General features: G+C 38.2%; 2 protein-coding genes across 2 annotated transcripts in view; both read right to left on the bottom strand.

The window, feature by feature from the left end:
* Positions 1-8,940: 8,940 nt before the first annotated feature.
* LOC115922387 lies at positions 8,941-10,114 on the bottom strand. Its single transcript, XM_030981334.1, has 2 exons — positions 9,650-10,114; positions 8,941-9,266 (listed from the first exon to the last, which is right to left on the bottom strand). Exons 1-2 carry the CDS (start codon positions 10,001-10,003, stop codon positions 9,063-9,065), a joined length of 558 nt encoding a protein of 185 aa, XP_030837194.1. The 5' UTR covers positions 10,004-10,114; the 3' UTR covers positions 8,941-9,062.
* Positions 10,115-13,897: 3,783 nt separating this feature from the next.
* The window catches only part of LOC115922107 (neuropeptide FF receptor 2-like), a 10,526-nt gene continuing 6,999 nt past the window's right edge, over positions 13,898-17,424 (bottom strand). Inside the window, exons 2-3 of the mRNA XM_030980182.1 lie at positions 15,163-15,481; positions 13,898-13,901 (exon numbers count right to left, since the gene is read on the bottom strand). Of these exons, the coding sequence (XP_030836042.1) occupies positions 13,898-13,901; positions 15,163-15,481 (323 nt within the window). The remainder of the gene's footprint in view (positions 13,902-15,162; positions 15,482-17,424) is intronic.

Genomic DNA, 17,424 nt, shown 5'->3' with positions numbered 1-17,424 from the left:
GCTGAGGGTGTTGCAGCCCCCACCAAAATTAAAATATTTAAAGCAAAACAGAAGAATTTTTTAAAATAAATATTGGGGTAACCGTCCCCTTATACACGGGGTGAGGTTAATGTGTCTGTCCCGAAGACTACATTTATTCTTTTTTTAATGGAAATTTAGAAGATTCACTCAATCTAAACTTTAAAATAAAAATAGTCTGGTGAGGATTTAAGTCATAATATGATGTGGATATCTCTCCTGACTATTTGTCTGTTGCGAATATCTTATTCATGAGTTTGTTATATGGTTATCGCTCTGTGCGTGCGCAGTTGTATAAAAGGCGTTAGCATACAGCTGTAAAGTTCGGCTATTTTTAGTCATTTTCTTCCCACCTTTTTGTTCACCTTTCGAATGATGAATATCTGTTTGGTATAGACGTGAGATTATGTGACTTTTAATCATTTAGCCACGCCCATCAATAAATTAAGGGCATATCATATTACCTTACGACCTTCATAAATGTATGTATGACAAATGTCTCGATTTCTTGCATGCTATCATTCACTTTATAACATCCATCTAATATATGTTCGCTTGATTCAATAATTCGATAAAGATTTAGTCTAATGGCAGTTTGATGGCTTTTAACATACTTCCAACACACGTAATATATAGTTACACTTTCCACGTAATTTGATATCAGGAGGGAAATTTTTAATGCAAATACGAGTAATCCCGTTGTAGAGATCTCATAGATGCTGTCACGTCTCTTTTGTACTCACTCTCCCTGATCACGATACAGTCAGCCTGCCAACCAAACGACTTTCCAATAGCAAGAGCTACGAACGTAATCAGTGTAATAGCATATGATGTTGACTTTTGAAAAAATCAAAACACACAACTCGGTCTCTTTGCTCTTTCAGTCAATTTGAAGCATGGAGCTATGAGAGAGTTTGGAAACCCCGCAGTTCATCCTATTATACAAATATACACTGTCTTGAGAAGTTCTGGTTAAAACTATGCGCAAGAGGTGACTCCAATAGTCCGAAGCAAATGGTGCTTTTGGAGTCACCGAGGCCCATAGTTTTAACCAGTACCTCGAATAGAAGGCATGGTATATTTGTTTTATATCCTACATCAACAATTTATTTTATTAAAAAGAAAGAAACAAAATTTTGGGTAAAACAAATTTAGAACCAAAAAAAATGTTAATTTTGATCTAAAAAGATTTAAAGTATTTTTTTCTTCATTAAATTAAGATTTGAAGAAAAAAAAAAATCACATTTTTTTTCAACTCCCAAATAGTACTCCCAAATAGTACTCTCATATAGTACTTTCTAAAAGTAGTTCAAATATTTCTTGTCATGTGACGAGCTCTCAACCAATCAAAAGCCAACAAATTTTTGAAGCAGGATATAATAAGCTTTGTGTATGACCCATATATTCTATCTCTACATAATAGACCAAGGCGTCTTCATCACACCTACATCAGTCGCAACGGGTTTAGGTGACGTCAGAAGCTAATTTGATGTTGTTGGTGGTGGTGGTGCTACAGAGCACAGGTAAAAATTAAAAAAACCCACACATTTACAAGCAACACAAGCATCTCATAGATGCTGTCATGTCTCTTTTGTACTACTCACTCTCACTGAACACGACACAGCTAGTCAGCCTGCCAATCTGCCAATCAAACGATTTTCCTATAGCAAGAGCTACGAACGTAAATGTAATAGTATGTAATGTTGACTTTTTTAAGAAATAAAAAACACAACTCGGTCTCTTTGCTCTTTCAGTCAATTAAACCATGGAGCTATAAGAGAGTTTGGAAACCCCGCACTTCATCCTCTTAAGCTTTATGTATGACCCATATATTCTATTTCTACATAATAGACCACGGCGTCTTCACCTCGCCGATACATCAGTCGCTACGGGTTTAGGTAACGTCAGAAGCTAATGTGATGGATGTCACTAATGCCTTTTATAAAGGCCATATGCCCTTATGAAGACAGTCTTACGAATAATGAAATTCATGGAGTAAAGTGTCTGCATAATTTGGGGGAGATAAAGCTATAATAAACTTGACTAATCTTTTGTTCTTCTATTGTACAGTATCATTCTACTTGGTCATCATAATACAGGACCTATTTCCACCCAGTTTGACTTATATTTGTACACTCTATAATGTCGGGGGATTTGCGAGGAAGATAACAGCGCATTGGAAATTTGCAATTTTGGCCAGTGCGTCACCATTCGTTACTCGTTCGTCGAGCGCGCTGGACCAACGCTGGACCAACGCTATGCATTCGTCGTCATTCGCTGTGTGCGTCGAGATTTTTTTAACATGCTCAAAAGTGTGCGCGGAGCTCGACGCATGAATGTACACGCCAGAAGAACGCCAGACATGCGCGGAGCGCGCTATAGACCAACGCCAGACATACACGGAGCACACGCCCTGTATACGCGCAGCGCGCTGACAACACGTTATGCATTCGGTGTCAGCTCGCTAGCTTCTCCCAAATCCTAACAAAAGTCGGGCTCACGACTTTTCCGATTTTTAATGCGCCGGCCGTGCGTCCCCCATGCGCCCCTATGTGTGACCGGGGCTTTACCACCGTATCATTCCACATATCCTTCACAGTTTTCAACCACACGTATGTGCTGAATGGACAATGGATTAATTTTGTTTAATTTTATTTCGTCATTTTCAACCTTATAGAAAGTAATATACAATCTAGGTACATATATATTATCAAATCATGTCAAAATACATATATAATCATTTCATTATATAACTTTAAAAAAGGAATAAGTATACCTTTAAAAAAAACACGTAGTCGACAATTCATTTCAAAATTGAAAAAGTGAAGGAGACCGCTATCTTAGGCTAAAGCTCGAAAGTGATAGCGGCATCACAAATAATTATTGTTCACTTGAATCGTATATCATGAAACATAATGAGACGAAAATTGTACCTGACCCTGACAAAAGACCATAATCAGATAATATAGTGATGTCGACAAGCACGGATATCTCCTGTACATGTAGAGTTATCAGACAGTAATACATAATACCACGCTGTTATAGAAGTATAGAGAATAGAGTGTCTCGTATAACGATTTTTTTTTTCAGCCAGCCAAAATATATTTAAAATGATGGTGAATAAAACCGAATATTATGCCGAAGTCAAGTATCGATCTCGAAGCTGTGATGACCTCCTTGCTAGAAAGACGAGCGTCTATTAGAAATGACGAGGACACAGATAAGTGGTTTAGATTACATAATAAGTCATTGTAACGTTCTCACATTTCGAGAGTTTTAAAGGGCCATTGAAATCGCGTAAGATTGATTTTTTTTTTCTTTCTCGAAGGTCTCTGCGATAAGTAGTCAAGACAGTATTCATCACATTCAATGGAAAGTCCTAACATTTTTTAATATTTTTGCCACTACCGGGCCACACAAACAAGCGTTTTTTCCTTAATATTTTTAACATTTAATAACTTTGCATTTTAAATCTAATACAGAAGGGAACAAATTATGTGATGAGAGTATTGGTATTCTTGGTGTTGGATCTACAAATCCTTAGACCAATTGTTATATTTCTTTCAATAGCCTGGGAAAACCAAAGAAGGTCGCGCTTTTTAAAGTTTAGGTTATGTATTTGGTCAGGCAAATCCCTCCTCCCCTATTAGTATAGATGAATCTCCCTTGCAAATATCCCGTCGTTCTTTATTTGAGACCACATTCCCTTTATTTTGATTTATTTATAAAATAATTGCAACACTGAAATATTCATAGCCAAGAGTTTTATCTGCAGCCTGGTAAAATTTAAACAAAGTCAAAACTAAACCAGTGATTAAAAAATGCAGGCATTGCAGAACAGTTTGTTCGGGTTGTGTTTTCCCATCGTATGCGCTTCTTAATGAGAAACCTAAGAAAAATATTTATTTTAAGCTTTCGATTTATACCATTAGTGTATGCCTATTCAGTGATACGTGAACCCAGTTGATATCTGAAGTTATAGAATAAACTTAATATATAATTGGGAAAAATGTTCCTTAGTTAACTTTCCTTGTTTTACCTTGCAAAAATATCGTCAATATTGACTGAAAAGTCGGGTGATGTAGTTTATAAAATTGAAGATTTGTCCAGGGGGGGGGGGGGGGGGGGGAACAAACTGGCTCCGTTGCCACTTTCAATTCGTAAGTGATGTATACAAACATTTTCCGATGATCCGTACACGTGCATGGTTGACACCTCTATCAGAATGATCTATACGCTTCTTGAGCAAAATCTCACGTTGGGACCATCACCTAATGGCAGTACATATCTCAACAACAAAAAGTGCATATCGTCTCTTTTTCCCCGTTTAGGTCAAGAAGGGCTTTAACTCCGTGACAGGTTAAAGCAAGTGTGTTGGTTAACGCCCTTCTGGTTCTGTTGCAGGTAAGAAATGCCTTCAAAATTCGGGAAACTAGGGACCCTTTTTCATTGCAAATACATTAAATCAACGTGAATGCATGCACATAATTCTTTTAAGATGGAAGTGCATATTGACCTGGGAACAACACCCTACTGCACCCATAATCATAAAGGAAGAGTACAACTGAAGGCCATTGGACGTTACTCTACGGCTTTGGCAGGAGAAAGAGAGAAATGGACATCAAGCGGACAAGCGGTGATATTGTTTCCCTGTTGTTTTACCGAGGCTTATACCGTCTATACTTCAGAGAGAAAACGTCCAGCCAACTAATCATATTAATTTTTTTCTTTTTCCTTTCTTTTTTAAATCACTTGCTCACATCAATAATAGAAAGTTAATCCTTTAAAGGAAAAACACATTACTATATTACATTATTTTGACTGTGAATTATGAAATAAAAATAAAGTATGTCATGGACTGTGGATCACACAGATCTCGGTTTGAGTCCTACCGCGGCACTAATGTCCTTTAGCAAGACATCAATCTACATTTTCCACTCTCCACCCAGGTGTTAAATGGGTTCCCGGTAGCGCTTCCCGGTAGGATGCGACCGTTAATGTGATTGGATTGGCATTTGTGCGTTTTTAAAATGGCGCATGTCCGCAATACTCCCCAGGGATTGGAGCGCATGCACTACCATGTGCGGATTATTAATTGAATCCAACGACTGGGGTAATAATAATTACGATGTAGAGCGCTTAGAAACGTAGTATATTTGGCGTGATACAAATGCGACAAGTATTATTTTTAATCAAATCAAACTGCAGCAAGGCCACATTCCCTCCAACTTGACAGAGTAAACTTCAAGTTAATGATGTCGCTTACCAGGAAGGAGGAGCAGTTAGATGTGAACAGGCGCGTACGCAGGGTGGGGGTTTGGGGGTCGAACCCCTTCCCCCCTCAATTTTTGTTTGTGTGTATGTTTTTGAGGAACCTCCCCCCCCCTCAATTTAAAAAATATTTAAAAAAAATAAAAAATAGTGCTAATGAGTGACCAAATAAAGGTAACCTTACCCACCCCCCCCCCCCCGCTTCTTCATCGGCTGGGTGAGTCGTTGCGAATTTTTTCATTAAATCCTGGACGCACACACACCCACACACACACACAAAAGTACTCTTACGCGCCTGGATGTGAACACGGCTTGTTTCACACGAAGGGGTGACATTTTGATGACCTAGGCTTGCGTCATAGATTTGTGCCCTTTTGAGGCGTAATGGGAGGTATTCAGGTCAATTCAATTCACTATGGTTGATTAAAAACTCATATTTTTAGTCCAGGGACTAATTGCTCAATATTTACAATATTTTTGTTTAATGATCAGAAAATAGGATCATCGATTAAAACAACATATAATAATAATAATCCGCTAAAGATCATAACAATTACAAATCAAAATCACACTTTCATAGAATTATAAAGCTTTGGTAGATCTAAAGGCATCGTTTATAAAGGAATTGCAATATGAACAGTGCAGGCGTCTCTTTGATTTGTTGATGAATATGGGCCGATATGTAAAGCCTCGTATGCAACGGGCTCTATTATACAAATATTGACTGCCTCGAGGAGCCGTGTTAAAACTATTGCCAATATTATCTCGAAACTGCACTGCATGTGCCCGAAATGGATTCGAGAGGCATCGTGCAGACCCGAGATCAGTGAGGAGCTTTAGTTTTAACCGTGACCCGTACATGAAATAGTCAGTGTAATTTATATACCTTTTCCCAAGTGTTAATTCTTAAAAAGAGATATTTTTACAAAACATGCTATAGCGTATATATTTGTAGAGTTAATATACATATAATACACAGCAGTGAGGCCATTAGTCGGAATTACCCACACATCTACCTTTGGAACAGTCTAACTAGACTGTTTTGAAGGTACCGAGTGTGGGTAACCTTACTAATGCCCGAACAAAATGATGTGTATCATTTGTTTTAAAAGATATGTTTTATTTGTTTAATAAATGATGTTTTAAAATATGATTTTACTAATGACCGGTCATTGGAATTGGGGTTATTATCCAAATTACGCGTTCGACAAAATAAATGCCTTGCCACGTGTACGCTTTCAACTAATCATTTGATTAGGATCTACGTCATCATCTTATAAAGGAAATTAACCCTTCTAATAGCATTGTGCGTCTCTCACTGCACATATCCTTTGTTAACTTCACGCGCAGTCATTGCAACCTTGCATTGTATGCGCAAGTAGAACTATGCCCGGTCACTATTTTTCGCTACACTGCCCAGCAGTCAGTAGACGCGAATTTCATATCTGCCATTTTGACCGAACAGAAGCCTGGAATCTTCATAATTATGCTGTGTAGATAAATACAATTAGCGCATGGAGACGCTGTACAACAACACTTTATTATTATAATTATTGTGTCTGTTGTCAGGGCCATAGTAACCTTACAAGGGGAATCGTGATGTGCAATGGCAATTGGCCGTGTGTCCCCCATGCGTTCCCTCTGTGTGACCTGGCCTAGATGGACATGCACCCGGAATGTGTGCTGAAGCCGTGGGAAGCTAACGTCAACAAATATTTATTTCCAGCAGGCAGTGGACAGGTTGAAAGGTGGAGTTTTCTTCTCATTCTTTGACTCGGGAACGTACAAGCTAGAAGAGATATTTCTTGTGAACAGGACTTCGTTGTAAGGAGAGGCAATGGAATTCTTCGAAGTAGATATAAGGTGCTCGTACACCTCAAACAGAAACTGTTGATCCAATGAAATTAATAATATGCAGTAGGCCTACTACATTCATATTTAATGATGCCAAACTTTATATATGTTTTTTGTTTTTTCTTATTTATTTATTTATTTATTAATTCCGTTTTATTTAAACAGGGTAGCCCCGTCAGTAATCACACTGTACACAAATGCTCTCTCTCTCTCTCTTTGAATGTTAAAATCATTGAATTTAAATGTTATGTTACACTGTAATTTGTTTCCCTTATGTGTTGTTTTTGTAACAGTTATCTATTCATAAGGGCTTGGGTGTTTGGGGAATGGTCATTATTGAGAGTGGTTGTTGCTGTATGGAGATGTGTGAGAAGTAGATTAGGTAATCACGGACGAGTACTTGCGCAAGGTTTATGGAGGGAAAGGGGCGGGTTTGGAGGAGCTGAAAAGTTGAACTGTTTTGTGAAGGAGGATAGAGTGTATAACTTGCCATGTAAACAAAAATACGAGAGCGGTTGGCGGGCAATGACTTTACATTATCCTGTTTGGAAAAAGTTTTGAAAGAGTAGAGTGATTGCGAATGGGATGGATGAATCATGGCAACTTGATTTGGTGGATATGGCTTCCTTATCCCGAAAACAAAAATTAGGTTGTAAGTACCTCCAGACATGACTATCGATGTGTTATCAAAATTTGGTTGGGTCTTTCCTCTCAAAGATAAAACGAAAAAGAAGGAAAGGGTCTTTCGTAATGAGACCTCAAAAGAAAAAAGAATCACAGACCTTACATTTTAATCAAACCAGAAAAAGATAATGCTACACTGTGCCTTTAATTAGTATTAATACTTTTGAAGAACAGGTGCAAACTTAGTCTGCTGTAAATTTGACATTGACCATTAAAGACGAGTATAATTTCTTTTAAAGACACACGATCAGGGTTTCTCATGTACAATTTGATGCTATATACGAGTATTTACCCGACAAACAGGGGTATTCTTCTGATCTGCATGAAATGAACTTCATTCATACGACCTATAGGCCTCACTTAATGCATGTCCACCATCAACATCATCAAAAGAACCTCCCCGTAAGGAAAAATTACCATCACGAATCCTTCGTCCGAACAATGATTGAACACTTCCAAGTTCCAAATGGGCCACAAGTTTTCGCTGCGTGCGGGATTTGTAAACATATAGCGTGGTCATTCCACCAGGTCTGGTGTAAGCGAATATATGCCCCCGGAACTTGCACAGAGTTTGTCTTCAAGTGAGTGAATACGTTTTAATTGATTGACTCAAATAGGGTACAGCTTACATGCAAACTTAAGCATTTTATATATTAAGTAACATCTACTAATTGAAAATTCGAAATGGCCGTCCCCCCCCCCCCTCACCGCTCCCCAAAACCCCCAAAATCATCCCTGTACTCTTTCATACCGCGGTCCAGTCTGGGGGAACATCATGGCGCTACACTAAAAAGACACTTTCGTGTGAAAGGGAAATGTCTTATAAGATTCGCTCTGGTACACGGGGGTAGACACTATGAATATGACGGACAAAGAAAGCGGACAAAATATACAGTTCCTCATTCTACCCTCAACAATTGCTGTGGTAGACAAAGGAACATCCCTTCACTGCCATTATGTGAAAATGTGTAGATGCAGGTGAATATACATGTGACACCTGTTCTACACATTTTTACATAATATCAGTGAAGGGATGTTCCTTTGTCTACCACAGCAATTGTTGAGGGTCGAATGAGGAACTGTATATTTTCTCCGCTTTCTTTGTCCGTCTTGTTCATATTGAGAGTAGATCGATCTATCCAGTATTCTGTCATACGCAAGTCTTGTCATACCGTATAGCTAGCCTGGGGTCAATCAAGAAGGAACCGACCCTAGACTGTGGTAGGATTTAGGTTTCAACGGGCATCGCTGGTAGTGGTAGTGTTTCTGCTGAAGTATGGAACATTCGGGGAAAAGAGTCGACCGATTCCCTTCCTGATGCGACTATTGAACACTGCATAGATGAGGGGATTGAGTAGGCTCATGAAGACAGAAGCCAGAAGCTTCACCACGTGAAAGGCTTCACCGAAACGCGCTGAATCATCCGTTCCTGTTATCTCCTAGATACAAAGCACAAGCGAGAAAATTAGCATAAACTGACACATGACTGAATCAAACAGAAAATGGGTTTTTGGCGTTGATAATCTTTTTCTGATGATTATGTTAATTTGAAAATAATACTGATTCAATTAAAAAAAAAGCCTACTATCTTTACAGTGTCATCATCCACACGAAGAAAGAAGTGATGGGAAAGGAAAATATGAGAGGAAATGTAAAAAGAGATGCTACCACCCCCTGCACCTCCCCGTGGATGAATGACCCTGTTAATTTGCATGCCATCCATCGAGAGACCGACAAAGAATGGTGCGCCCCTCCCCCTGGCCACATACCATCGCCCTCTCAATTTCTGGACCCATTCTACACAGCTGACACTGGAGCTCACCTCTCGCACGAACATGATGAAGTAAGGAGCCCTAGAGATGGCAAACGTGACCACCAAGACAAGCAGCATCTTGATGATTCGGGCAGATACTTTCTTCACGAACGTCTCCGGATTTTTGCCGACCTCGGCAGGGCCTTTGGGAACAGGCTGTTCATCCGGTATTGTGGCATTTGAGCAGTTCTCCGGTTGCTGCAACCCATTGTGATCGAATGGACTCATTGGTATGCTCTGTCCTGGTGTTGAAGCCGCTTTGGCGTTGGGCAGTTGCATGGGGATGTCATCACCGGTATGATAGCCTGGCTTTTCGTCGTTGGTCCCCACTTCTCGAATCGGAACGACCAAACGCCTTTTCATGATGAACCTGCCGAGGATGATGTAGTTTATGCTGATGATCAGTAGAGGGAGAATGTAGGCTACTACGAAGAGGATACTCGCGTATACTTTCTCGAATGACTCAACTATGTCGTGTGAGCCACAAGCCAGATAGAATATTGTGGTATTCGCTATAAGGTCATCATCAACCTGTGTTACATAGAGAGATCAAATAGTACAGTATAGAAATTACATTCAATGTATGGTTAGTTGACAGACATAATTAAAATATATTAGTGTTGAGATAGGTCACCTAAACTGTTATCCAATAGTACATGGTTATATTAACTACCTAGACGTAAATGGTGGTTCGTATTACCTATCTGGCGTATTGAACAGACTTGACCAGCGTATTTGACGGTCCATCTGAATTTGCAAAATTAAGAAACGTCGGGAGTTCTTGTGTTTTGTTTTTGTAAAATAACCATTTCCGGTCTTCTTTATTTTTTTCATAATAATATAAACATTTTCACATTTTTAGCATTTGCCTCTATTTCTGGGGGGTGTTTCATAAAGAATTTATGTCTAGACCTAAACCCCAAAGTCTCTCTTAAGTGTCCTACTTATGAGAGACTTTAGTTATGAGAGACTTTTCTGTTTCATAAAGCAAAGTCTACACATAAAAGTCTCTCTTAAGTCAAAAGTCTCTCATAAAGTTACGAGAGACTTTTACCTCTCATAAGTATTCAAAGTCTTCACATATCTTTCACATATTATTTATTACTACTTAAATTTCAAGAAAAAAATTGACACTAAAGTATTATGCAGTACACTTGTAATTTGAATGGATGTAACAGATATATTTCAGATATTTATAGCATAAGGCTGTAAATATAACTCAATTGAGAATAATTTACATCGGTATTAAAATAAAAATGGTGTATATAAGTAACAAATGTCACAATGAAATATCTTATTAAACATTCAATAATGTAAATTCCGACAAGGATTATTGCATCAAAATGTCAGTAAAACAGCAAGTCCACAGGTAAATCAACACAATGTACTAAAGTATTTATGTACTTTGTCAAAGATTAAAGTTGTACATCTCATCAGTAAATGCACAGGAAAAACTTTAAAATAATTCCACACAATTTTTGTATTTATTTAAAATTATCTTAGTGTTTATTTTGCTTGATAATGACCTACAGTGTAACAGTCCCTTTTGTAGGCTGAAAATATAAATGTGTGTAAATCAGATTGTAAACAAGAGGTAATAGCATCTAAAAACTGCTCTGAAAGTATGGTGCAAATCTTATGGTAAACAAGAGCAATACCAATTAAAATCGCCTCTTAAAAGTTTAGAATTGATACTAGCCTCAAGGTGGAATTATATCGACAAGTGGAGAAGGAAAACAAAAAACTACAAAATAATCTGATATTTCAGACCCTTGTACTGGATAGTCGTTTTGTGCCGAGTACAGACTCAATCACTTTAATGCTGGCCATTACAAGAAGCAGGATATTGATGTGTACAAATGCTAATGTGTCCTTCACAGCTCATGTTAATATAAAGTTAACATGTAGTTAATGGCTACCAACTAAAAACTCCTCTTCAAGGCAGTAGCTCTCATTTGCACTCGTTTCATCAAATTCCATGGAGTGTAAAAAATTGGTAAAACAGGAGGCTTGTCGAAGTGAAGGAAGAGCGAAATTTGATCTTGCGTCATAGAAAACATTTGTTTTCAAAATCCTTTACAAATAATAAGAGCAATGAAAAACAATTTAAAAATAAAAATGCTCCCGGAGCACATGCAGGATATCCTGCAAGCTCAAATTCCGCTCTTCCCCCACTTCAACAAGCCTCGGCTGTACAATTACGCTTCACAACTTATGCAGCGTCTCCCCCTCCCCCCCCCCCCCCCCCTCTCCTCCTTCTCTTCTAGATTCTCTACTGCCTCTCCTTCATCCACGGCCCCTCCCTCTTCCTTTACACCTCCAATGACGTCCTCCAACATGCTGGTAGCAGCATTATCCTCCTCAATGTCCTTTAAATTAAAAGAGATTTAAAAAAACAAGAGTTATCATCTAACAAACTTTGTCGAGATAAAATCAACTGCGGTATGTAAAAAAAATATGTATAAATTGGGTATGTAAAACAAATCCATTTATGCAGATCAATATCTGAAAGATTCGTAACGAGCAACTACACGTTAGCTTAGGTGTTGTTGAAGATTTAGTGCCGGTCATTATAGCATGACCTACAAAAGGATGGATGCAGTTCCTGACACTTTTAGGGCAGAAGTGGTAGATTCCCGCTCACACCCAAGCAAACGTGTAGTTGCTTGTTACGAATATTTCAGATATCGATCTGCATAAATGAATTTGTTTTACATACCCAATTTATACATATTTTTTTACATAGTTGATTTTATCTCGACAAAGTTTGTTAGATGATAACTCTTTTTTTGTTAAATCTCTTTTAATTTAAAGGACATTGAGGAGGATAATGCTGCTACCAGCATGCTGGATGACGTCATTGGAGGTGTAAAGGAAGAGGAAGGAGCCATGGATGAAGGAGAGGCAGTAGAGAATCTAGAAGAGAAGGATGCGAGGGGGAGGCGGGAAACGCTGCATAAGGAGTGAAGCGTATGTGTACAGCCGAGGCTTGTTGAAGTGGGGGGAAGAGCGGAATTCGAGCTTGCAGGATATCCTGCATGTGCACCGGGAGCATTTGTATTTTTAAATTGTTTTTCATTGTTCTTATTATTTGTAAAGGATTTTGAAAACAAATGTTTTCTATGACGCAAGATCAAATTTCGCTCTTCCTTCACTTCGACAAGCCTCTTGTTTTACCAATACAAAAATTTAATGTTGAGTAAATTAAATAAATGTTTTTAATTCCTTCGGCAATATTCGTCTTCATACACAATCGTTTCAAAATAATTTTGCAGTAATGAATTTTTATGACATCCTCTTTAACCTCAGTATACGATTTGAGTGCAATGCCTTTCCAATTTTGAGAAAAATTCCTTGATAGAAGTTCTTTGCCATGAGAGTAAACTTGATGAAATTTTTGAGCCAAAGATAAGTATATTGTAAATGAGAAGCGAGGACATTTCTTTTTTTTTGTGTTCAGCATAATTTGTTATTTCAGAAAAATAAAATAAATCTATTGACTTATGATTTCTAAACAACTGGTCAGTTTGCTCTTAATATTTGAACAGGGTTTTTCTAATGCCAAAGAGGTAGCCTTGGAATATCATCTAATTGGGGAATGGGTGTTTAAATGAGGCCCACTACCTGTAATGGTAGTGTTTCCCTTTTGCAGGCAAAAACAAATTCTATAGATCATGATTTACACAACTTTGTATTTTCTGTCTGCTAAAGAGACACAGCACCTTTAAAGTTGGTAGCCCTCATTTGCACACCCTCCCCAAAATATAATATTGCATGGGTAAAGCTCTTTGGCATAAGAATACACGATACACTCCATGGAATTTGATGAAAGGAGTGCAAATGAGAGTTGCTGCCTTGAAGAGGAGTTTTTAGTTGGTAGCCATTAGCTACATGTTAACTTTATATTAAAATGAGCTGTGAAGGACACATTAGCATTTGTACCCATCAATATCCTGCTTCTTGTAATGGCCAGCATTAAAGTGATTGAGTCTGTACTCGGCACAAAACGACTGTCCAGTACAAGGGTCTGAAATATCAGACTATTTTGTAGTTTTTTTTGTTTTCCTTCTCCACTTGTCGATATAACTCCACCTTGAGGCCAGTATCAATTCTAAACTTTTAAGAGGCGATTTTAGTTGGTATTGCTCTTGTTTACCATAAGATTTGCACCATACTTTCAGAGCAGTTTTTAGACGCTATTACCATGTTTATCCCTCCAATCCATTAGGGATAAACATGGTTTTCTAATATTTTCTTCTATCTGTAAACGAAAATTTAATATGTAAATAAAAATATGCAGAAGTCTCTCGTTCGATTTTTCTTTTTAAATTCTTTCCAACAAAGCTTTTGTAAATAGTAAAAAGTGAATTATTCAAAATAGTATCAACATCTATTTCCTTCTTTGAATTAAAATCGAAACCAAACAATAGATGACAATGATGACATGGAACGTGAGTTCTTTAATGCATCACCGATATGCAAGAAGGCCATGGAATATGATCATAGGTTCCTTCAACTTTTACATGAAGGTTTGGTTTGCTTTGGTTCGATGGTTTGTTTTTTTACCTGACTGCTAAGAAAGCATGTGTATGCTTGCAAGTAAGAAACCAGGTGACCAACAGCTTTATTTCCTTTCCGAGGGACTTGGTAATGAGGATTAATGCCTTACCAAAGGGCACTAACGCATCGACTTGGTTTTCGCTGCTCTACCACTGAGCCATTTAAGTCTTTTTCTACAACGATTTTTGATGTCGATGGTGGACCAGTGGATAAAGTAAACCCTATGAAGATTCTGAAAAGGAATGAGAGACCAACATTGTTCGTCTCGTCAGTTATATAGCCTTCTTTAATATTCAGTGATTATGTGCATAGCGAAATAGATCCGAGTAATAAAGTGTTTTTTGGCCAAAGTGAATTTTAAAAGTGATTGGGTAGGATGCAAAGCCAAAAATTAAAGACGTGCTGAAAAAAGACGTGTCCCCATAGGGAGCTTGAAGGAAGATTGTGGATAGCAGAGGAGAATGAGAAAAAAGAAAGGAGAAAAAAAAATAAAAGAAGAATAATGAAACTTGAAGTAAAGAAAAAATAAGTCAAGAAAGTAAAAGATCCGTTAAAGGTAAAGACCAGTATTGAAAACGCCCCAATTTCAAAAAATGAAATGGAAGCTCTCATTACCAATCATGTGAAAGAATATGTTTTGACTAATACATGATGATAAAAAAATTGCCGGGAAACCGCCTACTAATTCATATTATTTGGTAAATTTGTTTCTCTTATGGTCTGTGAGAGATATAGGGTAGTCCCATATACATCTTTCTGTGTATAGTGCTTGTAACTTTACGAAGAATGGGCCAAATTTCTTATCATTTTGATGATTCCAGAACCTTGCAGATGCTAGATGCTAGATGATCAACCTTTTCTGATCGATTCCACAACGTTTCTTTCACAATGCAATCGCATGACCATAACTGGTCTTTACCTTTAATGCAAAAGTATTAAAAAGGGAGAGAGAGGAGGAGAACAGGAGGATGAAGACTACACCAAGAAAAACCACTATCATGAGCCTAACCTCTTCGGAGCTGCTGCCTCCTCCCAACCCATCCCCCAGAGAGAATAACGGGCGCTGATAGACCGAGTACTCGTAGAAAGCAGGAGCAGCCATGATCAGTGATAGGAACCAGACGAGTAGAGGATCGAGATAAATCCTGCTTTTCTGGTGGACCCTCGGCTGGTTGATCAATATGGTGACACGGCGGTCATGGGCAATGAAAACCATGGTGTAGATGGACGAAGCGATGCAGAAATTGGGCAGAAACATCATGAGCTTGCAGCCAGCATTACCTGGAAAGGGCAAGCAAAATGAGGAACAGGTCCCGTGTTAGAAAGTTCGAGAGTTACATCCACGGTTCGCATTTAATATAGTACATTTATTTCTGATCATTGCTTTTTAACTCTCACTGTAAAGCGATGTAAAACCAAAGAGCGGTTCTCAAATGAATTTATTGTATCAAAGTTAATATACGGTAGTTCAAAGTTAAACATTTCAACTTTGAGTTATGAATAGACATGACAGATGAACGACCAATGCCAGAAATCAATAGACTCATGGGCTTACTCCGTTCCACCGGTCTTTGCATCTTAGGTCTTGAGATTGTATGGAAAATGATAAACTTCGTCAATTGATAACTTCTGTGTATTTGATAGTGTTTGCCCAAAAGAAATCGGGTTGCACGATATAGGAAGTAATAGAGAAATATTATGAGAGCCAGCAAAAAAAAATCTAAAAGATGGAGTGGCCTGTATATTTGAAGACGAAGATGTTCTATAAAGAAATGACTGAACTCAAAATGAAAACTGAATAGAGGCTACCTAGATCGAATTATCTTCAATTTTTTTAGTATATCTTGATTGGATGATGAAACAGTCCAGATTTTGATCATTTTTCCCCCCTGGAAATCTTCTTTCTTTTGAAAAAGGGTTGATATCAATCGCAACTATGTACATAAGAGATATAGGACTGCAAACTTGCCCTAGATTACAGGACTTGCGATTGATTTGGATCAATCACAGCTCTCTTTAAGACGGGGCCCTGATGTCAAGAAACAATAATGCTTGCTTGGCTGACAATCTCATCTATATGATAATTTTGTTCAAACGTAGGAAAAGTTTTTTCTTCTGAGGCAGTGCGACCTGCTTACAAAGGTGGCGAGGTGCCCACGCCATAATTATGTATATTCTACTCATTCCTAAGCATTCTATTTTCACCGAAATAATTCAATAATTATGATTTGTGAGAAAATCAGTACCCTTTCTATGTCTCATATTTTCCTATCCCATCACTTCTTTCTGTTTGGATGATGACAGCGTAAAGATGTTGAGCTTTTTTTTGATTGATTTTTTTTTTTGAATCCGAAAACATAGTTATGCATCTGACATAATTTGAAATCCCTCAAGCAAAACTATTAATACAAATAACAGGAAAAAGAATTAGATAAGTTTCGACCTTTGTAAGGTTGACGAGAATCAATAAAAAATGGGGAAAAAAGATAGACACCAAGGATTATTTTTGCCGGGTTTGCAAGTGGGAGGTAAAGGGGGCGGCGCAGTCTTTCCAGGATTTGTAAAAGAAGGGGGTAAAATATTTCGAAAATTGCTAATAAGCACCACACATTTGCTTATAAGAAAAACAAAACAAAATTGAAAAACGAAAAAGCCGAAGGAAAAAAAAACATAAAGAAGGCATACATTATTTTGGACTTGTGTTATAACGTTGTTTGCTCCTCTTACTACCGGTGTGTTGGCTCAGTCAGTAGAGCGTGCGCCTACCGTGAGGTCGCGGGTTCGAACCCCGGCCGCGTCATACCAAAAGACGTTAAAAGACGGGAGTTGCTGCTACCTTGTTTGGCGTTCAGCAATAAGGAATAGAGCAACGTCTAACTGGCGCTGCTCAGTAGCTGCCGGGCTCACGATCAATTGGGCAAAATGACTTTCTATTTCGGTTTAACTTAATTAAATTTGGAGTGGACTTTAAAGATTAAAGATTATTATTATTATAGTAGACATGCCGAATTTGGTTGCCGCACCCTCGTTAAAAGCGCTATTGTGGGTGTGTGTGTGTTGGGGGGGGGGGAGGGGTAGGATACAAGTGCCCCATCACATCACAGCAGTGTGGTATAACGTGACGGCTCTTGACTCCCATACTATAGGTCACCGGTTCGATCCTTGTCATTGCTTACATCCCTTGACATTGTGTTTTTTGTCCCTCTCGACTCACGTATATTTAA

This window comes from Strongylocentrotus purpuratus, unplaced genomic scaffold (assembly GCF_000002235.5).
Source record: "Strongylocentrotus purpuratus isolate Spur 01 unplaced genomic scaffold, Spur_5.0 spur5_scaffold_11, whole genome shotgun sequence".
Taxonomy (NCBI): Eukaryota; Metazoa; Echinodermata; class Echinoidea; order Camarodonta; family Strongylocentrotidae; genus Strongylocentrotus; species Strongylocentrotus purpuratus.
The sequence above is the reverse complement of the archived record's forward strand: the minus strand, read 5'-3'. Positions and strand labels throughout refer to the sequence as shown.

Excerpts from the sequence above, each read along its gene's own strand:
- LOC115922387 (XM_030981334.1), bottom strand. The coding sequence starts at position 10,003 with ATGAAAAGGCGTTTGGTCGTTCCGATTCGAGAAGTGGGGACCAACGAC. Across the intron at positions 9,267-9,649 it reads TCATCATGTTCGTGCGAGAG|GAGATAACAGGAACGGATGA; the intron begins GTGAGCTCCAGT and ends CTTTGTATCTAG.